The sequence below is a fragment of the Callithrix jacchus genome, chromosome 8 (genome assembly GCF_049354715.1).
Source record: "Callithrix jacchus isolate 240 chromosome 8, calJac240_pri, whole genome shotgun sequence".
Classification (NCBI taxonomy): Eukaryota; Metazoa; Chordata; class Mammalia; order Primates; family Cebidae; genus Callithrix; species Callithrix jacchus.
In genome coordinates this window covers 14,406,882-14,420,524 of record NC_133509.1, presented here as the reverse complement: position 1 = coordinate 14,420,524, position 13,643 = coordinate 14,406,882, and the positions used below count along the sequence as shown (strand labels likewise).

Here is a 13,643-nt window from a genome sequence, read left to right as displayed (position 1 = left end):
GTCACAAAGATCGCTGAACAATGGTATATAACTAGGAAAGATGTGAGAAGCTTAACAAATCCAGAGACTCATAGTGATGTCAGGTTCTCTACCACCACCAGCCAGAGGATGCAGTAGCTAGAAGCTGGAGGACTTTAAATTTCTAGGTGCCAGAAGAACCTTTGGGAACCAGCTTTGGGTCCTAAATATTCCAGACAACAGACGGAAGGTAAGATAAGGAGTAATTAAAGACCATCTCACTAAGTTATATTTGAGATAGGAAAGGGGATCCACCTAGGCATTCTTTAACACTTTGGTCAATTAAATTAAACAGCAGGGAAAAGTAGAGATGGTTACATTTAGGACATTCAGGAGCTGGTCACTCGTTTGCTTATTCTTTCATTTTCTTATTCACTCAACCAACATTTATTGTCTACAAAATGCTGGATATGGCTCTAGGTACTAGATACACTGAGATAAAGAAGAGACCCTTTGCTTAGAAACAAAATCCACTGGTTTCACAAGACTAGAGTTTAGACTAAAACAAGTATAGCTTAAACGCCAATTACATTAATTCTGGCTTCATATTTCCTTATAACATAAGGACGGTCACATAAAATGGCTATGCAATCACTAACCTCTGTTGGCATCTGCTTGTAAGACTGGTATAGGAGTTAAATAGGAATCTGTGCGGCGAGAAGATGGCAGAACTGTGAGGTTGGATATGGTAGACCCTTTGATTAACTTCTGAACCTTTACCTAAACAAAAAAAAATTTGTTTCAGCAAACACTTTTGCCTTGACAGTGAACATAGTTTTCTTCTTGTAAACAATAAAGTTATGAATAGTTTCATTAAGTTTTAATAAGGTAGCAATATCAGCTCCAATTTTATTGCTCATGAATACCTTGTGTATTGTCTACTACTGTCTGGAGTTTGTGTAATTTAAAATAGTTAATTAAGTCCAATTAACATGTTGTGATTTCCACTATATAAAGTCAATATAGTAGTTAATAAAAGAACTATTAAGATTTTGTTCAATTTTAATGACTAAATATAAAAATGCAAAATCTTGACAGAGGAGGTTTTGAATACAGCAAAGTTTTGTACAAAAAAAATTTCCTAGGAATTAAATGTTAGAGCGTTAAGGCTAAAAAAAAAAATGGAAGAATTCAAAGATAAACATATCAATCAACACTAACAGGTTAAAGATGAACTCTGAGTAGATTCTTTTGCAGATCTCAGAGATGATTACAAAGATACAATATCTAGATCAGTTATAGAAGATACTTTTCCTAAAGTCTTAAACTACTTTTATTAGTTATCAAATATATGAATTTTTTTCTATTAAATGGTTTCTAGATTTTTAAGATTACATACATTGCATATAAATCACATTTGATTGTACAGTCCAAGTACACTATTTTTACCTATATTATACGAGTTTATAAATCACCTGGGCTGTCTCAGCAGGGAAGATGCAACTGTTTGGCATTTATAGACTGAATTTTCAGGTCATTTTCCAAATATTAATTAATTTGCATAACTTCCAAGGAAACTAGGTAACAGTTTGCTATTTAACCAATAAAGAACTCAAGACATAAAGATTAGATTTGTTTCAGGCCATACAGTATACTAGATATGCACAGATTATTCAATTCTGAAATTAATCTGATTTTACATTAGTAAAATTTGCCATTGGACTTGGTTGCACAATACCTTATTGCCATCAAGGTCATAATGACTTTAAGGAAAAAGAAAGGGAAAGCTTCATCAAGACTAGGGGGAGAAATCACTTTACAAAATAAGTATCTATTAGTTGAGAAATGTCTGTGTGGGCAAAGAGTTAGGGCCCCCACTGCCAGGATGTGGTAACTCCATGAAGATCAAATACTTTGATGATGTTCAGTAAATAAAGTATTTTGAATAGGAAAGAGTAGACTGTTAGTGCAATCTGTTTTTTTCCAGGTGAATCAGAAGGAGAAAGGGAGGTGCTACCAGCCTCACCTTAATAACAAGTGTGGGACTCTTAAGAAGATTTATTGTGAGACTCTGGTCTCGCTGATCCACCTTGGTTTCTGGCCCTCATCCTCAGCTCTCCTCTCCCCACCTCATCTCCAGACATGAGCAGCTTCCAGGGTCTCCTCCTAATCAGGGAGGCTGAGATATCCAATGCACTATGCTCTAGAAGGTATGTACATAGCTGAGGATATTCAATATCAAAAGTGGCAGGGTCTCCACTTGTCTGATTGATATAAGGATATAAGGGTCAGTAAGACAAAGGTAAATTGGAAGAAGAGAGAAAGATTCAACTTAAATAAAACTGTCAAGCACTGTGATTATGTAAAATATAGGTTTGGCAGTTTCAGGACACAGAGCATAATTTATCTGGATTTTCTGAAAGCCTTTGACAAAGAACACCTGACAACCTGCTCTTGAAAGCTAAAGTAGCAGGATCCAATATAAAACACAGCATAAAGGATGACACAAAGGAGAGGATGGTAGGCAGGTGATATTCAGACTCTGTCAGGCAATCAGCACATTCATTTAATTCTTTCAATTGCATCCATCTCAACAATGCAAAAACAAGAACCAAGAACTATGCCGAAAAGGCAGTGACGTGACGTGTGTGTGTGTGTGTGTGTGTGTGTGCGCGCTGGGGGATGGAAGGTAGTGTTTTCATTTACAGAAATAAATCCCTCAGATAGTGTCTTGGATAGGAAACATCTGCCCACTCTGCTGTCCTATTCCATGGTAAGGATAACCACTTCTGCAAATGCTTGGTTGGAGGGTGAAGGAACGAAACGACCTTCAGCATTTACTGAGCACTTACTATATAACACTAACTTTAACACAATGAGCATTAAATTTCATGAGCAATGGAAAAGCTAAGGGCTGGAGGAGTATAGAAGAGGGAGTAATTAACTGCCTGCTGGTATTGCAGAAGGCTTTGCAGTGACTCTCAGCCTGGCTATATATTAGAATTACTCAGGGAGCTTTTTAAAAATACTGCTGCACGGGCCCCAACCTGGGCAATTAACTCAGAATAGCTGGACTGGGGCCTGGGCTTCAGTATTTCTAGAAAGCTCCCAAGGTGATTCTGATGCGCAGCCAAAGTTAAGATGTACTGCAATAAGTGATATTTAAATTGCGCATTGAAGAAAGCACTAAATTATATCAGGTGGAGAAGAGGATACAGTTATAGGCAGAAAAAGTGGTAGCAATAGAGCAAAACAGCATATTTTACGCATGAAGATTTCACTGATGAGGAGGAGCTCTATGTGACTGGAGTATAGGGCATGGATATGAGAAGGAGCATAGGACAGGGGAATGAAACTGGAAAGGTAGATTGAGACCAATGCAAATTAAAGAAACCAGCTTTGCCAGGTGCGGTGGCTCATGCCTGTAATCCCAGCACTTTGGGAGGCTGAGGCGGGTAGATCATGAGGTCAGGACTTCAAGACCAGCCTGGCCAACATGGTGAAACCCCATCTCTACTAAAAATACAAAAATTAGCTGGGTATGGTGGCAGGCACCTGTAATCCCAGCTACTCGGGAGGCTGAGGCAGAGAATTGCTTGAACTTGAGAGGTGGAGTTTGCAGTGAGCCAAGATCGTGCCACAGCACTCCAGCCTGAGTGACAGAGTGAGACTCCATCTGAAAAGGAAAAAAAAAAAAAAAAGAAACCAGCTTTGTGAAAGTGCTGATTGCCTGAAAGAATTAAAATATCATCTGCTGTGGCTTCTTTTGTCGTGCTTTTCATTATATTTTATTCTGCAACCATACTTTGTAGTTTGTATATGATATAAATCATATTATAAATAAAACAATGTCCTCTTCTATCTAGTTCTTCATTATTATTCCCTAAACTGGAATACAGAACATTATCACTTGATGCTGTATCTTCTAAAATAGCTTAAAATTTTTTTTTAAAGAAAGGCTCTCGCTCTGTCACCCAGGCTGGAGTTCAGTGGCATGATCACAGCTCATTGCAGCCTTGACCTCCTGAGCTCAGGTGATTTTCCCACCTCAGCCTCCCAGGTAGCTGGGACCACAGGTGTGCACCAACACACCTGGTTAATTTTTAGTATTTTTTTGTAAAGACAGGGTTTTGCTCTATTGCCCAGGCTGGCCTTGAACTAGCAAGCTCAAGCCATCCTCCTGCCTTGGCCTCCCAAAGTGTTAGGATTACAGGTGTGAACCACTGTACCTGGCCAAAAATTGTTCTGAAAATGTAAAAAAATACAGAAAAACGTAAATAAGAAAACAGCTATCATATTCCCATCAGCCAGAATTAACCATTGTTAATACTCTGGCATTTATGCTCCCAGTGTTTTCAAATAGAAAAACCATTCTGTTTTATTATTTTGGTAAAAATATGTATGCCCATTATAAAGATTCCAAGCAGTGTAGAAATACAAAAGACAAAAGCTTAAGAAATCATGCCAAATATCATCAGGTGATCCATTCATCCCTGACTCTTTAGAATGATAAATCCTTGTATAAAAAATAGGACTTATTAATTTTTTTATTGCATTTTAGATTTTGGGGTACATGTGAAGAACATGCAAGATAGTTGCATAGGCACACACGTGGCAGTATGATTTGCTGCCTTCCTCCCCTTCACCCACATCTGGCATTTCTCCCCACACTCTCTCTCCCCAACTCCCCACCCCCCACTGTCCCTCTCCTATTTCCCCCAACAGACCCCAGTGTGTAGTGGTCCCCTCCCTGTGTCCATGTGTTCTCATTGTTCAACACCCACCTATGAGTAAGAACATGTGGTATTTCATTTTCTGTTCTTGTGTCAGTTTGCTGAGAATGATGTTCTCCAGATTCATCCATGTCCCTACAAAGGACACGAACTCATTGTTTTTGATGGCTGCATAGTATTCCATGGTGTATATGTGCCACATTTTCCCTGTCCAGTCTATCATCGATGGGCATTTGGGTTGGTTCCAGGTCTTTGCTATTGTAAACAGTGCTGCAATGAACATTCTTTACCACAAGATTTCTCTGAATTAAATGATTCCTCTGCAAGGGCTGGCAAATTTTTCCTTAAAAGGCCAAATAATAAATATTTTCTGTTTAGATCTGTTGTCTTACTATCTGTTATTCAGATAGTAAGAAAGCAGCACGCAGACAATGTCTAAATAAATGGGTGAAGCTGTATGCTGTGGTCTGAATGTTAGCCTCCCCCCTAAATTCGTATGTTGAAACAATCACAAATGTGATACTTTTAAGAGATGAGGCCTTTGGAGGGTGGTTAAATCATGAGGATGGAACCATCATGAATGGAATTAATGCTCTTATAAAAAGAGACCCCAGAGAGCTGTCATGTCCCCTCCATCATGTGAGAACACAGAGAGAAGGTGCCATATATGAACAAGGAAATAGGTCTTCACCATACACCAAATCTGCCACCAGCTTGATTTTGGACTTCTCAACTTCTAAAACCATGAGAAATAAATTTCTGTTGTTTATAAACCAACCAGTTTATCGCAGCCCAAATGGACAAAAATTTTATTTACAAAAACAGGTGGTCAGCCCTCAGGCAGTAGTTTGCGTACCCCTGCTCTAGAGTTAAATTAAGTTGATTATGAAAAGCGTTTAGATCTATTTACCACATGATTTTATTTTGGATACGATATCTTAGCTTCAAATGGTGAGAACATTAGAACTCTCTTGATGCCCTGATCTCCTCTCCCTCACTTCCCCAATCTTTATTGTATCATTATTTTTATACAATCCAGATTTATAATGTTCACATTCTGTTTTGATACCATAATTTTATGATTGTTTAGTGTTAGCTCTACATGTAAATGGGTCCAGAGCTTACAAACAGTTCATCTGTCATGGCTTCTCTGCTTGAGCTCTTTATTTTGATTGATCTCTTAACTGGTTGGCTTTGGTAATCAAGCAGTTCTTCCCAACAAGTGTTCATGTGTACTTTACTAGAATTAAAACAAGTCATGTTTGAATTACATCTGGGGTCATCCTTTCTTTTCTTTAAAATTTGCAGACATTGCACCATTTTATTCCACAACAAGAATCATTGTGAAATCTGACAGCCATCTGCTTTTCCACCCCTGGTAGGTGATTTACTTTCTTTTTATCTCAATGTCTGAAGCATTCTTTGTCTTTGAAATCCAAATGTTTAACTAAAAAATATTTTTATGTTAAATATTCTAAATCAAAATTTCCTGGGATTTGATGCTTTCTTTTTACCTGTAGACTCAGTTCTTTCTTGACCTTGAGAAAAATTTTCTTATCTTATTATATTATTCAATACCCTTTCTCTTTCATTTTCTGGCTTCTCTGTCTTAGGGACACCAAATGTCCTTAAATGTTGGCTCATCCTTATCTTTCACATTGTGTTACTTGGTTCCTCTTAGAATAGGACATCCTGAGTTTTAGCTGAGCACATGGCTGTCCAGTGACAGAATACATTTCCTAGCATCCCCTGTGCCTAAATGTGGACCAGTGATCAAATTCCGGCCAATAAGATGTAAGCAGAAGTGATCAGTGTAACTTCTGGGTCATGTCCTCAGAGTGCCTGCCAGTACTATCATTATCCTTCCTATGGGCTGAAATGTGGGTGTGTGGAAAGGAGCCAGCTTCTACCATTGCGATAAGAATGTCCGGTAACTACTTTAATGAGGAGCTGATGGAGATCAAGATGAAAGAAATCGCATCTTGAATGACAGTGTGGAGCAGAGCTGTCCTGCCAGCCTTGGACTTCTCAATTGTGGACTGTTTTGAGAGTGAGAAATAAACTAATTTATTTAAGTCATCATATTTTTGCATTTCTTTAATTAGTCTTTACCAAACCAATAGGTGTATCTATTAGCTTCTAAATAACCTCCTTTGTCTTTTTCTTCTGCATTTACTGTACTTACAGTCTTTTCTCTATGCCAGTGTTTCTATATTCAGCAGTGTTTTTTATATTCATTGTACTTATAGTTTATTTATGAGTTCCATAAAGTATTCTGGTATTCAATTTGTTTCCTTATAACTGCAATCACCCTTTTTTAAATTCTGCTATTTTGTCATCTCATGTTTGAGCTCTAGTTGTAATTAATTTATGCTCTTATTAAGTTGTAGTATAATGTGAAGAAACTGTAAGAAAATTCCTTCTGTTCCTTCATTTATGTTTTTCCTAGGTTAGGCTTTGTCTTTTGCAGCCCACGATTCTCCCTTCCATCTCCCCTCCCTTGCTTTCATTAGTTGGGGATGAAATACTGACACAGAGAAAATGCAAAGACCACTGGAAATCCATATTGTGACCATATCATTTCTTTTTCCCTTGTGCATACTTGGGTAGCTCTGCCCAGACATTTCACTTGCTGTGATATAGAATCTCCTCTCCCATTATCTGGTACCAGTGTGATGTCTCCCAGCAACATCTCAGAACTGGGCATTCTTTTTTTTTTTCTACCTTTCTAGTACCTGAGGGTTTGGAGTGGGGAAGCCTCTGTTGAGGTATGCAGTCCTTGTTAGAGTTTTTAGGCTCTCCTGCCTCTCTTGAGATCTTGATAAACATCCCCTATCAGGACTTGCTGACTTAGTTGAAGGTAAGGCCATCCCTCCCTACCTTCAACCCCCAAGCACTTTGGAATATGTTCATAGAGTCCTGAAGACTTTGCTTCTCTTAGAAAATATCAGACCCATTATTTACCTTCCAATTTCATATTTCTTAAAAGCCCCCTTGGGCAGAAGACAGGAAAAAAAATAAGGATGTCTGCTTGATTGTCTTCCTTCCAGATTTTGTAGTACTTTTGAGAATCTCAGTATTTTTATAATTTACTGGTAGTACTTGGAAGGCTGGGAAAGGTTAGGACTGGAGCTATGCTGTACCTCTCTACTTTGCTCCAGAATCTTCTGCTTGGTGAATTTGTGCTCAAACTGGATGATCATATTTGGCAACCCTGCCCCAACCCCCTCTGCATATTATGAAAAAGGACCACTAAGAAATAGAAAGAAAAAATAACCAGAGCATACAGTTTATCAATTTCAGAGGCAAAATGAAAAATGCATGTCACTGTTTCATGGTCCAGTGGGGTTTGTTTTTACTGTACTTTCTTGCTTTAAGTTTCTGATGCTTTCATCAAGCACAGCTTAGCTCAATGGCTCTAGTCATATGTCCTACCACTCTGCCCACTTTCTCTTGACTTTCTTGGTGCCACTTAACTTAGATACATTAAGAGCCTCACTTTCTTAGCTGGGCATGATGGCACGTGCCTGTAATCCCAGCTACTCAGGAGGCTGAGGCAGGAGAATTGCCTGATCCCAGGAGGCGGAAGTTGTGGTGAGCCGAGATCGCGCTATTGCACTCCAGCCTGTGTGACAAGAGCGAAACTCCATCTCAAAAAAAAAAAAAAAAAAAAAAGAGTCTCACTTTCTCTCAGTCAGGTTTACCATCATTCTTGGAGACAGAAGAAAATTCCCTGGGGAGGCATCTGTAATAAAGGCAAGAGTCTTGGGCTTGGAGCACTGGATTGGATTCCTAGCTCTGTCACTTAATTAGCATGTGCAGAATGTATGTTATTTAACTTCTCTGAGTTTCAGTTTTATCCTCTGTAAAATAGGAATCCTCTTATCTACAGAGCAAGTGATTTTTATGTAAAGGATCTGTTTCTGGAGACATTCCATAATTCTGAACTCATGTAATTCAAGACAGGCAAAGAATGCCAGGTATGGCAAAGACTGCTGGCTAACATCCAATGAACTCCTCAGCCAGAAATTAAATCTCCCAGACTCCCTTGCACTTTTTATGGCTTTCTGACAAGCTTGTGGCCAGTGGTATAGGAATCTAGTGACTCTACTGACTGAAATAAAGGCAGGATGGTGGGAGCTGAGTAGCCACCTGAGATCTCAAGATGCCTATCCAGGAGGTAAGAGCAGTCAGATGGAAAGTGTGTATGTACTTGACATTGTGGAACTGCCAAATGAGCCGCAAACTGCTATGCTCAAACTGTTAACTATGGTTGTATTTAATCTATTGTTATTTTCTACATGTTCAGAACTGATATCCTAAATAATACAGGACACACACACACACACACACACACAATATATATATATAGTGAATTATATATATAATTCTTGAATTATATATATATATAGTATAATTCACTTGAATAGTAAATATAATGTGGGTGTGTGTATAGAAATATATAAAACTCACTCAAATTTGAATTATTTCAAACTTTATGTACAAAGCTAGAATTTGACTGGGTGCAGCAGCTAATGCCTGCAATCCCAGTGCTTTGGGAGGGTGATATGGGAGAATTGCTTAAAGCCAGGAGATCAATGTCAGACTAACCAACACAGTAAGCTCCAGTCTCTACAAAAAATAACAAAATTTATCTGGGCATGCACCTGTAATCTCAGCTACTTGGGAGGCTGAGTGAGGTGAGAGGATTGCTTGAGCCCATGAGTTCAAGGCTGCAGTGAGTTGTGATTATGCTACTGCATTCCAGCCTGAGTGACAGAGAGACCTGGTCTTTAAATAAATAAATAAAAATAAAAGATAAAGCAATAACTTATTTTGTATCATAATATTTTGAATTTATAGAATTCAATTTTACATCAAATTCACCATCACTGTTCTTCCATGAGGCTATTGTGAAGAATTAATGAATTAATAGATGGAGACATATACCATAAATTATTTTTCACACCAGAAATGTGAAAACATTTTATTGCAGTACAAAATTCTTTTTTTTTTTTTTCCTTTTTTTGTTTTTTCAGACAAGGTCTTTCTCTGTTGCCCAGGCTGGAGTGCAGTGGTGCAATCACAGCTCACTGCAGCCTTAACCTCCTAGGCTCAAGCAGTCTCCTATCTCAGTATCTTTAGTAGCTGGAGCTATCACCAGGCCTGGGTAATTTTTGTATTTTGTGTACAGATGAGGTTCCCCCATGGTGTCCAGGCTGGTCTTAAACTCCTGGGCTCAAGTGATCCTCCCACCTCAGCCTTCCAAAGTGCTGGGATTACAAGTGTGAGACACCATGCCCAGTCACAACATTCATTTTTCAAAAGGCATAAGCGATGAATTGTTATCAAGTGACCACTGTGGGTAACTAGCATTCAGAGCAAGGAGTAGAGCATTGCAGGCACTAGAAGCCCTTCATGCGTTCCCTCCCAGTCACTACCACAACTCAAAGGCAGCCAGTATTCTGAATTCTATTACCACCTATTGTTTTTCTGTTTTCAAACTTTATATAAATAGATTATTACAGTATGTATTCTTTTGTATCTGGCTTTTTTTCTTCCAAATGTGGTTGTGAGATTCACCATGTTGTTGTGTACAGCAGTATGTTCATGACATGAACTTTTAAGTATTGGTTTTATGTCATAAATTATACATATAATGTTAGACCTGAGCCTTACCTCACACTGTTTTGCATTTCTTATAACATTCCTTCTAGAATATTCTTCTCCTCTCTGCTCTGCTATTAAATTCTTGTCACCCTTTAACAACTAGCTTAAATGTAACCTCCTGTAGGAAATCACTTCTGAACTCTTCTTCCTTTTATTTTCTATAGTTTTTCTTTTTACTTATCTTATAACATATATTGTAATTATTTGTATACTCTCCTGAAGGCATAGCACAATTCAGAACTCATCTAATTCTGTCTTATTGTCTTACTTGAAGAAGAAAAAGAGCAAAGAATGTTTTTTAAAAATAATCACTTGGCGGGGCACAGTGGCTCACAACTGTAATCCCAGCATTTTAGGAAGTGGACATAGGCGGATCAACAGATCAGGAGTTTGAGAGCAGCCTGACCAACATGGTGAAATCTCATCTCTACTAAAAATACAAATATTAGCCAGGTATGGTGGTATGCACCTGTAATCCTAGCTACTCAGGAGGCTGAGGTAGGAGAATCACTTGAACCAGGGAGGTGGAGATTGTAGTGAGTCGAGATCATGCCATTGTTCTCCAGCCTAGGTGACAGAGCAAGACTCTGTCTCAATAATAATAATAATCAGTTAAGACTTTCTGGGAAGAAATAATTAAAATGGACATATTAGTAGCAAATATTTTCTATTTTGGTAAAGGTAATACAGTAGCAAATATTATCTTTATGGTAATAGTGAAGCAGCTTAGAAAAGAGTCTCTCTCCTGAAGATAAGAATAACAAACTCTGGACAAAATGTAAAACAAAACAAAACCCAACTATTTGAAGGCACTGAGAATGAAAGCAGGCAGAAGCTAGATGGTAGCTGATCTTGAAAGAAGGGAGCTGCAACAGTTGAGATTTATGTGAGTGTGATTTCTGGCCTGGAAGTACTTTCAGACTATGAGGGGCAGAGTAGATACAATTCAATAAGAAAAACACAGTCTTACTGGCTTGAAAGCCAGAGGATGCAGTTTAGTGCTATCACAAAAGCTGAAAATATGGAGAAATAATAGAAATGAGGAAGCTGCAAGAAGGAGAGGAGATTCCAACATTTGCAAACAAATGCCATATAAATCCTTGGCTGACCTCTGAGTGCCATGTATTTGAAAGAGGTTTTTAAGGAGCCCAGCCAAGATGCAACTGTTAAAGATCTGCAAAAACTGAGCAGAGATTTCAGCTGCTACCAACCACAGCAAGGATAGAATCTGGAGTTAGAATTTAGTCAAATTAACTGCCTATTTGAATAACAATCAACACTTGAGAAAGCAAAATAACAATTCCAAGTCTCGACAACAGATCATTTATAATTTTCATAACAACGAAAGTTACTGCATATCTGAAGAAATAGGAAGCAGCAGCCCATAGTCAAGAGAAAAAGTAGGCAATAAAAACAGATCCTAAGGTGACTCTGATATTAGAATGAGCAAATAAGGACTCTAGAGCTGCTGTTATACATATTTTAAAGACCTTAAAGAAAATACAATAATAAATGAATACATGGAAAATCTTGGCAGAGAAATTAAATGTATATAAAAGAGAGCTAAATGGATATTCTAAAACTGAAAGTAAAATATTTGAAATAGAAATTAATGAAACAGATTTGACAGCAAATTAGAGTGGGCAGAAGAAAGGGTAGGGAACTTGAAGAGCAATCAATGGCTACTACCTAATCTGAATAACAGGAAAAAGAATTTTACATCATGGTTCTTCAGTGACCTGTGGGACAATATCACGTGGTGTAATCTGCATGTAACTGAAGCCCCAGAAGGAGAAGAGGAAGATAATTATAGAGAAAAATATTCAAAGAAACAATGGCAAAAATATTCCCCAATTTGTTGAAAACCAAACCTACAGATCCTAGAAACTCATACAATGAATCCCAAGCAGAATAAACACAAAGGAAACTACATTCTAGCACATGATAATCAAACCCCTGGAAGTCAAAGGCAAAATAATCTTGAAAGCAGTCAGAAAAGGAAAAAAGATCCACTATATACACAGGGGAACAATTTGAATAATCGTTGACTTCTCATCAGAAACAATGGAACTTGAAGGCACCAAATAAGCAAAAAAAAAAAAAAAAAGAAAAAAACATGGCTACCCCAAATTCTACATCCAGTGAAAAATCTTTCAAAATAAAGGTCATCTAAAGACTTTTTTTTTTTTTTTTTGAGACTAAGTCTCCGTTTTGTTGCCCAGGCTGGAGTGCAATGGCATGATATTTGCTCACTGCAACCTCCGCCACCTGGGGTTCAAGTGATTCTTTTGTCTCAGTCTCCCATAGTAACTGAGAGTACAGGCATGTACCACCATACCTGGTTTATTTTTATATTTCCAGTAGAGGCGGGGTTTCGCCATGTTGGCCAGCTGGTCTCGAATTCCTGACCTCAAGTGATCTGCCTGCCTTGGCCTCCCAAAGTATTGAGATTACAGGCATGAGCCACCATGTTTGGTTAATCTAAAGACTTTTTTTTTTTTTTGACAAAAGACAAGCAAGTGTTACCAGCAGGCATGAGCTTTCTTTTAAAAAACGCTTAAGGCTAGGCGTGGAGCCTCAGGCCTGTAGTCCCAGCACTTTGGGAGGCTGAGGTGGGTGGATCACCAGGTCTTCGAGAACAGCCTGGACAACATGGTGAAACCTCACGTCTACTAAAAATGCAAAAATTAGCTGGGCGTGATGGCAGGTGTCTGTAATCCCAGCTGCTGAGGAGGCTGAGGCAGGAGAATCGCTTGAATCCCGGAGGCAGAGGTTACAATGAGCTGAGATCGCACCATTGCACTCCAGCGTGGGCAACAGAGCAAGACTCCATCTCAAAAAAATTAATTAATTACATTAAATAACAATTTAAAATTGCTTAAAAAAGTTCTTTAAGCTGACAGAAAATGACTTCAGATGACAACTCAGATACATATGGCAAATATAAAAGATGATATCTTTTTCTCTTAATTTATCTCAAAGACAATTGGGTACTTAAAACAAAAAATTATTGGCCGGGCGCGGTGGCTCAAGCCTGTAATCCCAGCACTTTGGGAGGCCGAGGCGGGTGGATCACGAGGTCAACAGATCGAGACCATCTTGGTCAACATGGTGAAACCCCGTCTCTACTAAAAATACAAAAAAAATTAGCTGGGCACGGTGGTGCGTGCCTGTAATCCCAGCTGCTCGGGAGGCTGAGGCAGGAGAATTGCCTGAACCCAGGAGGCGGAGATTGCGGTGAGCCGAGATCGCGCCATTGCACTCCAGCCTGGGTAACAAGAG

At 38.6% G+C, this 13,643-nt stretch overlaps 1 protein-coding gene across 14 annotated transcripts in view; it reads right to left on the bottom strand.

Annotated features, from left to right (window-relative positions):
- Positions 1-13,643, bottom strand: part of IQCH (IQ motif containing H) — a 293,872-nt gene that overhangs the window by 184,035 nt on the left and 96,194 nt on the right. For 13 of the 14 annotated variants that reach the window (XR_013520764.1, XR_013520762.1, XR_008474182.2 and 10 more), the window contains one exon: positions 618-738. Coding sequence is in view for 4 of the 14 variants with exons in the window: in XM_035258984.3 (XP_035114875.2) it covers positions 618-738 (121 nt within the window). In the remaining 10 variants the exon portion in view is untranslated. Of the gene's footprint in view, positions 1-617; positions 739-13,643 lie in introns of those variants that run through there. The other variant, XR_004729564.2, reaches the window with a different exon arrangement.